The sequence below is a fragment of the Bidens hawaiensis genome, unplaced genomic scaffold (genome assembly GCF_021521415.1).
Source record: "Bidens hawaiensis isolate Kalapana, Puna unplaced genomic scaffold, B.hawaiensis_p1.1 tig00070264_1, whole genome shotgun sequence".
NCBI classification, from domain to species: Eukaryota; Viridiplantae; Streptophyta; class Magnoliopsida; order Asterales; family Asteraceae; genus Bidens; species Bidens hawaiensis.
Genome location: NW_027502353.1, coordinates 35 through 13,275, shown reverse-complemented (window position 1 = coordinate 13,275; position 13,241 = coordinate 35). Strand labels below are relative to the sequence as shown.

General features: G+C 32.7%; 1 protein-coding gene across 1 annotated transcript; it reads right to left on the bottom strand.

Moving 5' to 3' along the window:
* Positions 1-8,927: 8,927 nt before the first annotated feature.
* LOC143605591 (superoxide dismutase [Cu-Zn], chloroplastic) lies at positions 8,928-11,599 on the bottom strand. The gene is made up of 8 exons (XM_077081648.1): positions 11,223-11,599; positions 10,604-10,665; positions 10,463-10,502; positions 10,261-10,356; positions 10,141-10,172; positions 9,481-9,556; positions 9,301-9,354; positions 8,928-9,154 (listed from the first exon to the last, which is right to left on the bottom strand). The coding sequence occupies exons 1-8, from the start codon at positions 11,515-11,517 to the stop codon at positions 9,129-9,131; spliced, it is 681 nt and encodes a 226-aa protein (XP_076937763.1). The 5' UTR covers positions 11,518-11,599; the 3' UTR covers positions 8,928-9,128.
* Between the last annotated feature and the right edge of the window lie 1,642 nt (positions 11,600-13,241).

Here is a 13,241-nt window from a genome sequence, read left to right as displayed (position 1 = left end):
TTTTCTAGATCGGACCCAAAACTTAAGACCCAAATAGGTTTTGCACACTACCACGACCGTCCATTTTTCACCCCTAATTTGTAATACTCAAATGTTAAACCTGTTATGAATGATTCATAATTGGTGAATTTCCACATACATAACTTACATAATTATTTATGTTGTATTAATGTTCTAGCCATATAAATAGTGGCTCTTGTATTTGGTATTATAGATATACTCAACGAAAAGACTCCTTCCATCCATCATTCTATATTCTCTATCTATATAAATTTCTTATGTTTATCTACTATGAATGTTGGTTGCTAATAGGTTGTTGTTTTACAACACGTTATCAGCACGAATTGCTTTTAAAGTTATCATATTATCATTAGGTGTATGATATTATCCTACAATATTCATTCACTTCAACGTATTGGTTTTGGCTTGATTTTGGAATCATGTAATAGATCTAATGTTATTCTCTATTGCTTATTAATATCATATTATTCTCTATTGTTAATTAATATCATATGAAGGAGAACCATGAATTTCAAAACATTGGATAATGAAAATTATAAGCATCATGAGTCATGACTAGAAAATATTGTTTGGTCACTGTCATGTATTTCAGATATGTTTTAGTACTCAAAGATATACTAATCATAATTGTAATTATGTGAACATGTGATATCAAATTTATGATTCGTACCGGAATAGTAAACCCTACAATTAGTAGTTGATCCGACCCTTGAGTGGGTCCAGTGAGTTGGCTAAAGTATTTTGGTTCTCCAAATCAAAACCACTAATATGAGGGAATTGAGGAAACTGACCAGATTAGCGATGATGGAAGGACAATTTTATTTGCATCGCGAAATGTTTCTCGGAAAAATAAACAAGGCAAACAGTTTGGAGTACAGACCATCCATATTTCGAATTCTGGTAAGTCTTTAAACGCTATTAATCATTATTTTGAAACGTAGTTATGTTGCATGACTAACTACCTGATTTGATATAATTTCTAATTGAAGTCATTATTTTATCAATTTATAGTGAAACTTATTTTGCCATTACTTTTAATTGCAAATGCTTTAATAATGGTAGTTATGTTTCGGAAAAATCTATGTATATAAATTATGCAGTGAGTTATGAAAATTTTAGTAAAGTACGATTTTTGTATGCACTAATAATAAAATGTTATCGTTGGTCTAGACAATATGCTAATATATTTGAGACTTTATTAGTCTGCTTAAGATTGTCTATAGTGGGACATGTGATGTGACTTGAGATTAGTAGTATATATGTAGTACCATAGTTGCCTTATTCAAACTTAATATTATATTGTTGTTGTAGTAATCAATATATATATATATCACAACTGTATATTCATAGTTGGTAAACTCTTTAGGAGATTACTTGACAATTAACCTTGTTATAAACTGAGTGCATTCGAATATATGCTAATAGTCTATAGCTTAAATAAACTAATTTATGCTAAGTCAATGAATGGACGATGAAACATATGTCTAAGTCATATATCTATGTTGATAAAAATGTCTAATTATTTTTAGGAAACATTATTACCTTTGCGATTTATTTAAAGTGTTCCTCGTAAACTTTGATAGTATATTGAAACAATATAAATTGATTTGCAGTACATTATCATTTCTCAATTCTATATTTTTAGATGCTATTTTATAATGTTTCAAGACCAATTATGACTATAATTAGTCACACAATATATTGCTTGTTACGAAGACGATTATTTCATGATGCGTTAAGAGTTTTTAAGACCATTTTTTTTATTTAATAGCTTGGTATATAACACCAATGTGAATTTATGGATAGTCATTGGTATATATATTACTCTTACTCTATTTTATGACACATAAGAAATTTAAAGGAAAGCTGTATGCTTTTGTTTATTGTATGGCTACAAAACTTTAATTTTTTGTCATCATTATATACTAATTATTAGATGACATTTGTCATGCACTAAGTATTTTGTAAATGATGTTTAATGCTTTTAAATTTCATCATTTAACTTTGTGGTATATGTCTTCTAGATGCTATAAAGCATTTATATAATTGGTCTTAACTAAAACAACTAAAAGACCAAAGTTGTGATTTATTGTCATTTTCATCAAAAGATTATAAACACATTTGAGTTGTAAAGTCTGTTTATACTATGACGCTTATTGTGTCAAACTCTCTAAATCTTGTGTACGGTTATAAAATGAACATTACTCAATAACAATTACTTCTCAATCGATATTTATGTGATGAGAAGATTATTTATAAGAAAATGTTGAATAAAATAGTTATTCATTTGTCACACTTCATATATGCTCATGAAGTAGCATTATCATTACAAGTGTATAAAAAGTTTAAAATAACCACAACATGAAACTTGTGTGGTTCATATCTATTCCTTGAGATGAACGTGATTTGGTATGGTGATACAATTACACTATAAAGATCGTGATGATGTACATAACTAAGGAAAATGTAAAGGTGTTACCATGAAAGTTGTTTGGTTAGTAATCAATTCATTGAATTGAATGTGATGTGACACAATGATTGGTGTAAAGTCTGTGATCATGGTAATTGAAGAAATTGTTATGATGCTCATGTTAATATTGACGTTAACTAAGTTATTATTACTGTGATGATTATACAATGATCGTTATAAAGGTCATGATTGCGTTGATAATGAGATCAACTGTAACAACTCATATTTTTATATTATTATTTTAATAATCGTTACCCGACCCGTTTATACGTTCGGGAAATTTTATCAGTAAAATTATCGTGTTTATCGAGTAAACTAATTATTATAATATTATTTTTAGTTTACTTATTTAAAATATATATATATCTTTCGAAATATGGCAAAAGCTACCCTGAACTAAACTATAATCCAAGTTTGTTTCCACTTCCTAACCTCAAGGACTAAAATGCAAAATCTGAATTATTATAACTACCTTTAACCCAAACCCATTTCAATATCCGCAACCCGTAACCCATGACCCGTAGGTTAGCTTGAGCCTTAATTCTCGCTTTACAGCTGAAATTGATTACACAAAATCGTTTATATGTATAAAACTAACTCACCGACGAAGTTAATTAGGAAATAAGGATCAAACAGATCCGTAATGCCTAATAGACTAACCCGTCCATACTCGTTAATCAATCTATAACCAAACGACCTTCATAATTCAATTAAGCGTATCCACACCATTCCCTCATCATCGCGAAGCCAAGCCCAAACCCTAATTGAAGTTTAATCACCTGCAGATCGTGTTCCAACTTGCGCGTCTGTGCCGTCGTGGTGGTATGTCGTTCACCATCAATTCTGACTCAAATCTGGTAATTAAATCATTCCTCATACTCGTTTAAGGTTCATACAACGTTAACCCTAAACTTAATTTGATGTATGTTATCTGGTTTGATTGACGTGTTCTCATTATGTAATCACTTGGCAGCCTAGTGCAGTTGGTTGTTTTTGTTTGTGTGTTCCTGGTGACTCGGCTGCCGGCGCAGGTTTGAGTCCCGGTAGCCCGAGTTTTTAGCTTTTAATTTCTTTTTATTATTTTAACATATTTAAGGTTTATAAAAATCAATACTGATTAATATTAATTATTAAATAAACATTATTCTATTTAAACCGACATTTTGGAGTATATGTTTTTATCAGATCTTGTTAAAATCGTTCGTTTATCTTCATATATATACATATATATTTTTATATATATGTACATATGTATGGATTATAAGTGTATTTTAATAATAATGAATGATCGTTATTTTATTTGAACCCCACACCATTATTGGAGTTTCCTTGTCGTTGTATATCTTTAAAAATTTGTTTATATTAAGTTTATATATAAAATATATATTATATATATCTTTCTTTAAAAGTTGTAACAATTGTATTTTAAACGTATTAATTCTATTTATAAAAATTATATTTTCGTTAAATAGTCCAAGATATATATTGTATGATCAATATATACATATATTTTAACGTTGTCTTAAGTTATTTAATATATTACGAGTTATATTCATATATGTATACATCTATAATTGTATTATATTTAATTAAATATTATTTAAATAATCATATAATTATTTAAGCTCATATTTATTTATTAAACCTAATAATAATGATTTCACAATAATAGTATCCGTAATGACCAATCGTTCAATCAATAACATCTTAATCCCAAACATAACTCTAATCACATCGAGATCTTAAATCATTAAATTATGTTATATCCCTATAATTAATCTTATTACTATTATTTAACTAGGAATACTTGTCACTGAATCCCGAAGGGTTCATCATTCTCACATCATCACTTATATTTCGTTCATCCGATCAGGTGAGTATCTCACTCCCTCTTTTAACTTATTTTAACCGTTTTGGGGACTTATGCGTATTTACAATATTTATCTATTATCTAGTATTCAAAACCGCAACTGTTTAATCATTGTGTGTATATCAGTTTATGCCTAACTTGCTATTTGCTTACTTGCTTTACTTGAACCGCATTCGGAGAGGTCCAACATATTCTCAGTCTAGTATGATCATACGACCGTCGTAGTGGCCGGCGTCCGACGCATTGACAATCGTTTCACCGACACCTCATTTTGGTAACCAATTGCCATTCGCATGGCAACGGTTTATCCCTTTCTTTATGTTTGATTGTTTGTGTATGTGCTATGGTTTAACTATTTATCTCACAGGAACAGTTGGCATCTTTCTTTATATATTATATATACTATAACTGTTGTGTCTTAAACTGGTGTTTTACTCACTCAACATGTGTTGTTGACAAAAATATATTTTATACGCATTCGCAGGTTATCAGCTTGGTTGTTTAGCAAGAGGAACATCATGTAGAGATGCTTTTTAGGATACAAACTTAATTAATCATTGTTGTAATTTCGTTATACTCGATGTACTTAACTGTAATTGTTTTATTTGAAATTATTAAATAGATATTGAAACTTAAAATGTTGCATGAGTAACCTTGAAAGCTGTGACAATCAGTTCACGCCTCGGCATTTCCGCTGTAGGTTGGGGTGTGACATCAACTATGGTAATATTAAAATTGACCACAAGAAGTGGCACTCTAAGGGAGTGATTACATGAGAATAAAATACGAGAAACAGATTCTAACATGAATGTTTGAAATGATGATACATTATTCTCTCATATTTCTGTCGTGTATTAAACAAACACGAGCGAAACTAAAACATGTATGATCATAAACCGAAAATTTATGGATCATGATTGTTAAATATATTGGCTTGACCGGTTAGACCATTCCGAGTTATTGATGATGTGAAAATATTGAAGAACCAGAAAATTCTTCATGGTAATTAAACATACAATGTGTGCTCTCAAAGGGATGTTAATTATTAGGCAACTAAGTTGGGTGTAAATCTCTTATATACAATGAAAATGATAAAGGATATGTATATCCCGATATGATACCATTTAGTGTTTCTAAAATCGATGCATCGTCTAAATGGTTATCAAATTCGCAACATGAAGTTTGCGTGACTTGTAACTTATCTAATAGCAAGCACATTGTTACAAATTTTTTTTGTCGAAGACGATGAACAAACGTCCATAATTAAATACAAATCCAATAATCATGAGAGCAAAAGTTTATATTTGTTTGTTGGAACATGTGTTTTTACACAAGGTAATATTAATTCGCATAAGGCCAATAAGTTATAATACTTCATCCCCATTACAATTGGTTTTTGGTCAGGAACCAAATATTTCCCATTAATAGTTTTTAGAAGTGCATAACATATTGCAATTACTCCATCACAGTGCACAAATATGAGACATCAAGGAAGGTTGGGAATATATGTTGGATAAGAAAAATATTGATAATTATGTAGTCATCAATGTGGGATTCATTTCCGACTCAATATTGATTTTTACTTAAACAAAATAATATTTCCAACATGAGGGGGAAATAAGAAGCAGTTGGAAAATTAAAAGGTTGTAATGATTTATCATTATGTTGATCCTCAAGTTGTAAAGTGCATGCAAGAAGTTAAAAAGATCATTCATTTACAAGAATTAGCGAATTAACTACCATATGCATTCACTGGCCTAAATAGAGTGACTAGCTAAGTCACATATACCAACTGCTAGTGCTCCGATTAAGATTAGTGTCCATGAAGGACAACAATATATTTGTGATAAGTCTATGGCATGCCTGAAGCATGGTAGATGATTCGGTTCACATAATAAAAATTCTCGAAATTGGAGCAGGTAATGAAAATGGTCAAGTCGAGGTACAATAAAAGGGTCTCCTGAAGAGACATTAGACATGATGGTTCCAGAAGAACCTAAGGTACCTGAATAAAGAGATCTCAATATATTATATCATGTCTGAAAATATGTGGAACCGATAGAAAATTGACGTCGTTAATAATTTTGTATAGCGCTTGAAATAATGGAAAAGATGAGGATCAAGAATTAAGTTCTGCAGATAAATAAAATTTGAATGAATAAAAAGAAAAAGACACAAGCGAGGCAAAAATGAAATCTCTCACAAATCTAGATGTTTTGGGCAATTGGTCTCTATAACTAACGGTTGTAAAATACGTTAGATACAATTGAGCCTTTGTGCAGAAGCCTAATGAGAAATGTGACATTATGAAATATAAAGCACAAATAGTGACAAAAAGTATTTTCTGAAAAACTCATAATTAATTATGAGAATGACTTATTCTTCAATGGAGGTGCAACAAGTTTTACAAGAGAGATTTGATATGTGCATATATATTTAAAATGAAATTTATAAGAAAGCTCCAAAGGATTTAAGTTGCCAAAATCATATAAAGTTCTCGAGAACAATATGACTGCAATATATAAATTGAATCCGAGTACATATTATTCTTGTATACATTGATGAATGGAATATATATGGAACTCCGATGAGTTTTCTAATACGATTTATTGGTTAAAAGTAAGCATTTTAAGGATGTAATTACTATGCATTAATAAGCATATGGTGATATTGAATAAACCATGTACAAGAATGGTACAATATGTAATGAAAATAAAATAACTCTTGATGACATCTTTAAATATGACATAAAAAAGAATGTGCTAACTAGATGAAACTTATATGTCAAACTCTTGAAGAGTAAAATTGTATACATGATTGGTTAACATGGAAGGAAATCCATAATGGATTGCAAAACCTTTTGAGTCGTATATTGCATATATGATTGGTTAACATAGAAGGAAGTTCATGACAAATTATACGTGCATGAAGCATTTAAGCTAAAAGCTCAAGAAATTTATTATATGAATTTAACAAGTTCTATACGTGAACTATAAGAAGCCGAGACGGAAATGATATAATCAACTCGGTGATTATCTCTTGGAAAAGAGAGATGAATATGATCCATGTATGGAATATTTTAATATTAAATCAATAATATCATGTTGATGATTGCATGGTATCTTATATAGAGATAGTATGTGTGTAGAGCATTTCTATAATGATATTTTTATCAATCAAACTTCATATATAAAATGTTGGAGCATTTTAATATGAATAAAGTTCATCTCATATAAAACAAATTACTCTAATTCTAAATCCAACTTCTTGGTCAAGAAGTACTATAGTTTATTGCAATTGGTGCAATATTTCTTGCTAGTTATACACAACTAGATATATTATTTATTTATATTTATTGATAAGATATAATTTGTTTCAAGTGAAGAGACATCAAAATGATCTAAACAAAGATTTTGATACATGCAAGGTATGTAATATATGATTTATATTTTTCTAACCCGTCAAAAGGTTTGGTTAGTCGTATTAATGCAGGGAATGTAATATAACAAAGTTATGGATGTTGTGGTACTTAATTACAAGAAGACGCATTACAAATTACTTATTTACAAGATGAGAAAGTCTTACATGAAGATAGTACATCATTCCACCGAATAAAGAAGTGTACACTACAAGATCAAGTGATGAATTATCAACTCCAAAGTCTTAGATACACTTTCACAGAAGATCAAACTCCGTCACTTAAAGGATATATAAATGAGGGGGTGCATTATACGCGTTGCACTCTTTTTCCCTTAGCTATGGTTTTATCCCACTGGGTTTTTCTTAGCAAGGTTTTTAATGAGGCAACATCACTAAGTATATATCATTATGTGGATAGTCAAGGGGGAGTGTTATGAATGATCCATAATGTGGTGACTTTCCACATACATAACTTACATAATTATTTATGTTGTATTAATGTTCTAGCCCTATAAATAGTGGCTCTTGTATTTGGTATTATAGATATACTCAATGAAAAGACTCCTTCCATCCATCATTCTATATTATCTCTATCTATATAAATTTCTTATGTTTATCTACTATGAATGTTGGCTGCTAATAGGTTGTTTCACAACAAAACCTCATATCTAGTGAATCATTTTTGAGTTGGCATATATATCTGGTATCCCGTTAAAATAATGGGTCGACTAGATTAACACACTCGACAAAAAATGCAGACCTACTACCGTCTACCACGCTTAACCCATTTCACAACCCTTCAACCAGATTATCACGTTTACAACTTGATTATTACCCCCACCAACCCATATGACACGTTAGATGAATGAATTTTATAGCCCGGATTACACAATTATATTTGTGCGCGGATAAGGTTGATAATAATATTTGAGGCACGAATAAAAATAGAATCATGTTCAAGTTAACAATTAAACCACCAGCCCGAAAACATCAACCCACCATGATTAACACCACGAGTGGGCAGCGGCTACCACCATTGATTTCCCTTTTGGTTCCCATGATCATTGTTGTATGTGACTATGAATCCCAGCATATGATCATGATGTTTTTAACAAGGCAAATATATTAATAATATAAAAGTGGTTCAATAATATGACCATCAAATCACAAGTTATTCAAAGAACAAGAGGCGGTTCAGCATAATTTTCACCAAGTGTTTTAACATAAGCCTCATTTATTATTTGGCTAAATACAATGTGCAAACATTTCAACTTACAATTACATAAAGTGTAAACCATTAACCTCTATTTGAAAACTGAGACAAATCAAACAAGGTTCACCATAACATTATATCGGAGTCAACCCGACCACACCTGCATATTTTAAAAGGCCCAAAAGATTTGTGTTTAGAATACATTACAACAAGATGAATAATAGAACTCTTTTTCTTTCTTTTCTGCCTTTATGTCAAGTTAACATGTGCACAAACTAAAATTAATTAATTATTTAATTATCATACCACAAGCGAGTCTTCCGCCTGCATTTCCAGTGGAGAGGCTAAGTTCGTGACCACCTAAAATTGAACCGACACAAAGGATCAGAAAGGAAAAAAGAAACTATATGACATTCATGTACTAGGTACTTCTAAAATGGTTAAATTTCTAACTGATACATTTATTACTTTTTTTTTAAATATTACCTTTTCCAAGGTCGTCAGCAAGCTCATGAACCACAAAGGCTCTCCCAACCACGGCATTAGGCCCGCTCAATGGTATCTGCAAGCCCTCATTAATCAGATATCAACTAGAAAATCAACAAATTACACCAAACATCATAAAACAAGGAGATGGCAAAACGTTTCGCGTTTAACAAGACTAATGAACTAGAACACGAGACGTTGAACTAAACGTGTAGTTTTCTTAAAGCTTGACATGAACATGTTTAATAAGCGAGTTACACGACTTGCTTAGCATGATTAAATGTAACCAGTTCAGTATCACAAATGACACGACACAACATGTTTAGCACGATTATTGCCATGACTCACTAAACATGATTTAAGAATTAATATGACACAATTACCATGATAAAATTAAATTACTATAAATTACAAAGCATAGTTAATAAAAATAAATATCTGCATCATATTGATAAAGTGTTAAACGTGTCGTGTCGACATATTAACCTTCATAAGTTAAAACATACGAGTCATTAACGGGTTAAGTGGGCTGAACCCTTTAGCAATTAACATGCCGGCCCGTTTATAACCCGAGCCGACTCTAATAATGTCATGTTAACGAATCATGTCATAAATTGGCAGCTCTAATGAAACATATAAACAAACAAAAATATGCACAACCTGTTTATCAACAATGGTAGCCTCAGCCACACCTGCAACACATTTTCGCACAAAAACAATGAGAAAATTGGTCAATTGAAGACACAAAATAAAAATTAAAAAGCATTTGTAGTGAAATACCATCGGCATTGGCAATTATGTTTCCCAGGTCGCCCGCATGGCGGATTTCATCTTCAGGGGCACCATGAGTAAGCCCATTCGGATTGAAATGAGGTCCTAATATTAACCATCATCACCATTAAACCATTAAAACCAATTATTCCATTTCACAAACCCTAAAACATGTACAAAGTAACAAAATCTAAAAAAAATAAAAGCAAACCTGTTGATATGCACCCATTTGTGGTATCACCAAACTCATGCTATAATGAATTAAAAACACACACAAAACCATTAACACTTAAACAACCAATGAGAAGTTAAGAACACATAACAGTTACAGTAAGATCAAATTAATACTTACTAGATGAAATCCATGAGGTCCTGGAGTCAGTCCAGTTACTTTGACATTCACAGTAGTTGGACCTATAAAGTCAATTACAACAACAATTCACAATTATTATCATATTCAAACCCCAATCCGAAAAATATTTCAATCCAGCTAAGAAGCTGTTTGGCAGCCTCTTATTGGTCATTAAGATGCCCTACTTGCGGTATGCGCATATATAACGTATATATGTGTGGGCCGGGGAGCAAAAGTAAATTTTCACTAACTTTGACATTATTTTACTTCATGAAAATAACATACAACAATCGGCCGGTGTCCAGATGGTTGAGTGCTATGTGCCTTGCGTCCAAGGCTTGATGCAAAACTACCTATCGAGCCGGGGGTCTCACCAGAAGCAGCCTCTTTATTCCTATGGGGTAGAGGTAAGACTGTCTACATCTTACTACATAGTTTTGCTATTGGTGGGATTTACTGTTTACAATTAATAGTAGTTAAGAAGAAACCATCAAATGTTACCTCTTAACAATTAATTAACTATTATTAAGAGATAGCCTAAACAGCCATTAAGTTTTAGGTTCAACTCAAATCAAATTACTGAAACTATTAATAATTAAATGGTAAATTAAAACAATACCGTCGTCTTCTTGAGTTAGGGTTACGACGCCTTCGACAGTAGAGGTGCCCTTGAGGACGGCGACGGCTTTTTTGGTGGCGGCGACGACGGTGAGGGGTTTAGGAGCGGTGGCGGCGGCGGAGAGAGTTAAGGATTGGCGGTTGATGGTGGATTTGAGAGAGACGCCAATGAAGGAAGAGGGTTGGAGTGAGACTGTGGTGTTAGGGTTTGAGATAGGGAAGATGAAGGAGTTGGTGGCGGCTAGAGAAGAGAATAAGATTGAGTGAGCCGCCATTGCTGCAAGTGCTGCTTGCATTCAGTGGTGGGTGAGTGGAGATGAGAGATGATAAAATGATAATGTTTGTACAGATTAGAAGATGGTGTCTTCTGGTTATTTTATTATTGGCTGTATGTATGATGAGTGATGACTGATGAGTTTTGACACTTGTCTTTGGATCTTGGGCTTAAGAATACAAGCCCAAAACTCAGTTGAAATACTGTTTAATATAACCACATTTTTCAACAACAGACCGGACCGGCCCGGAAACAGTTTATTCAACGGGTTCGGCTTACGCTAAATAGGGTACCCGCCAAGGCGAAATGGGCGTTAGTAGTTTGACTGTGAAAAAGGCATCTCGTGCTATGGAATTGGTGGGTTGTCTCTTATGTCTACGGGACCCTCAGTGCGTATTCTTTTTGCTCCGTTCATGTATGGGAGTAGCAAAGCTAACGTTTTATTATGTTTTTATATGATGGCTTTTGTGGGGTGATTGAGGGTATCGTGGTTCGGATGATTGTTTTTTTGGGGGGATTTTCAATGGAAGCTGTCATCATTTCATACACATTTTGAGGGTTTGGGTTTATGTTCGGCTATAGATGTATCTACATATACGCTTTTGTGGCCTCGAGAGCAAAGCGTTGAAATTTCCAAGGCAACATTCTTCATGGTTGTGGTATTTCGTTTGACTTTGATTATGGGTGTGCGATGGATCAATTATAGATGTCCCATACCGATTTCAAGCGTTTCTCTTATAACCCCCCCCCCCCAAAAAAAAATTAATAATAATAATAATAAATAAGTAAATAAAATAAAACCCACCAACATGCTTTGGCGAGTATAGTTGGTTGGACAATATTTTCACTTTTCTTAAATTCTTATTCTTCATAGTATCCTATCCTGCAAAGGCAGAAGGGAGCTTGACTGCAAGATCCACCCTTCGAGTAGGGACGAAAGTCGGCCTTAGTGACCCGACACAACCGAGTGGAAGGGCCTTCGCTCAGCCAGGAGGTTTGCCTAGAACCAGCCACCGTTGAAAGAGTGCATAATAGCTCATTGATCGAGCACTCTTGCGCCGAAGATGAATGAGAGCGATCTGCCTAACATATGGGATGTAAAAGTACATCGGTACGGGAGCGTTCTGCGTTAGAGTGAAGCACACGTGCGAGCAGTAGTGGACGAAGCGGAAGCAAGAATGTATGCTTGACTCGGAGACATGTCTACAAAACCGTCTTATAGGATTCATTTACTACCAGAGTACTTAGATTAGGAACGATAAAAAGAATTTGGGTTTCATTCAAAGGATAAGATGAAAGATTATCTAAACATGACATGATAAAAACATCAAATGACTAATTTCAAACTTTTAACTATCAAATATTGAATATCAACATGAACAAATCTAATACTTATATTCAAATCATCAATCAAACAACCAGGAATCATGGCATATTGTCATTCAAAAAGTAAACCTTAGACAATAAAAAACATACCTTAACAGAGGTTGTTCGGACTCTCGGATGGGCCGAAAAGGGGAGGGACGGTAACTTCTGCTCGAATGTATTTTAAATTTTTAATGGGTAGTAATTTGCGGGATTAAAGGTGGTTTGAGACTTGAGTAGATTTAACATAATGTATTTGTTAATTTTGAATGAGTTCTTCGCTTTTGTGTCACCGTGGTGACTCGTTCATGTATCTTATCATTCACAAGAAATGCTATGAATTTTCAATAGTTGTAGTACTAGTTATGTAGTACAATAGTA

Bases quoted from the DNA above. Each gene is read 5' to 3' on its own strand.
- LOC143605591 (XM_077081648.1), bottom strand. From the start codon at position 11,517: ATGCAAGCAGCACTTGCAGCAATGGCGGCTCACTCAATCTTATTCTCT. The intron at 10,357-10,462 runs GTTTGCTTTTAT...GGTTAATATTAG, and splicing joins AAATGGGTGCATATCAACAG to GACCTCATTTCAATCCGAAT. The intron at 10,173-10,260 runs GTATTTCACTAC...AATGTGTTGCAG, and splicing joins CATAATTGCCAATGCCGATG to GTGTGGCTGAGGCTACCATT.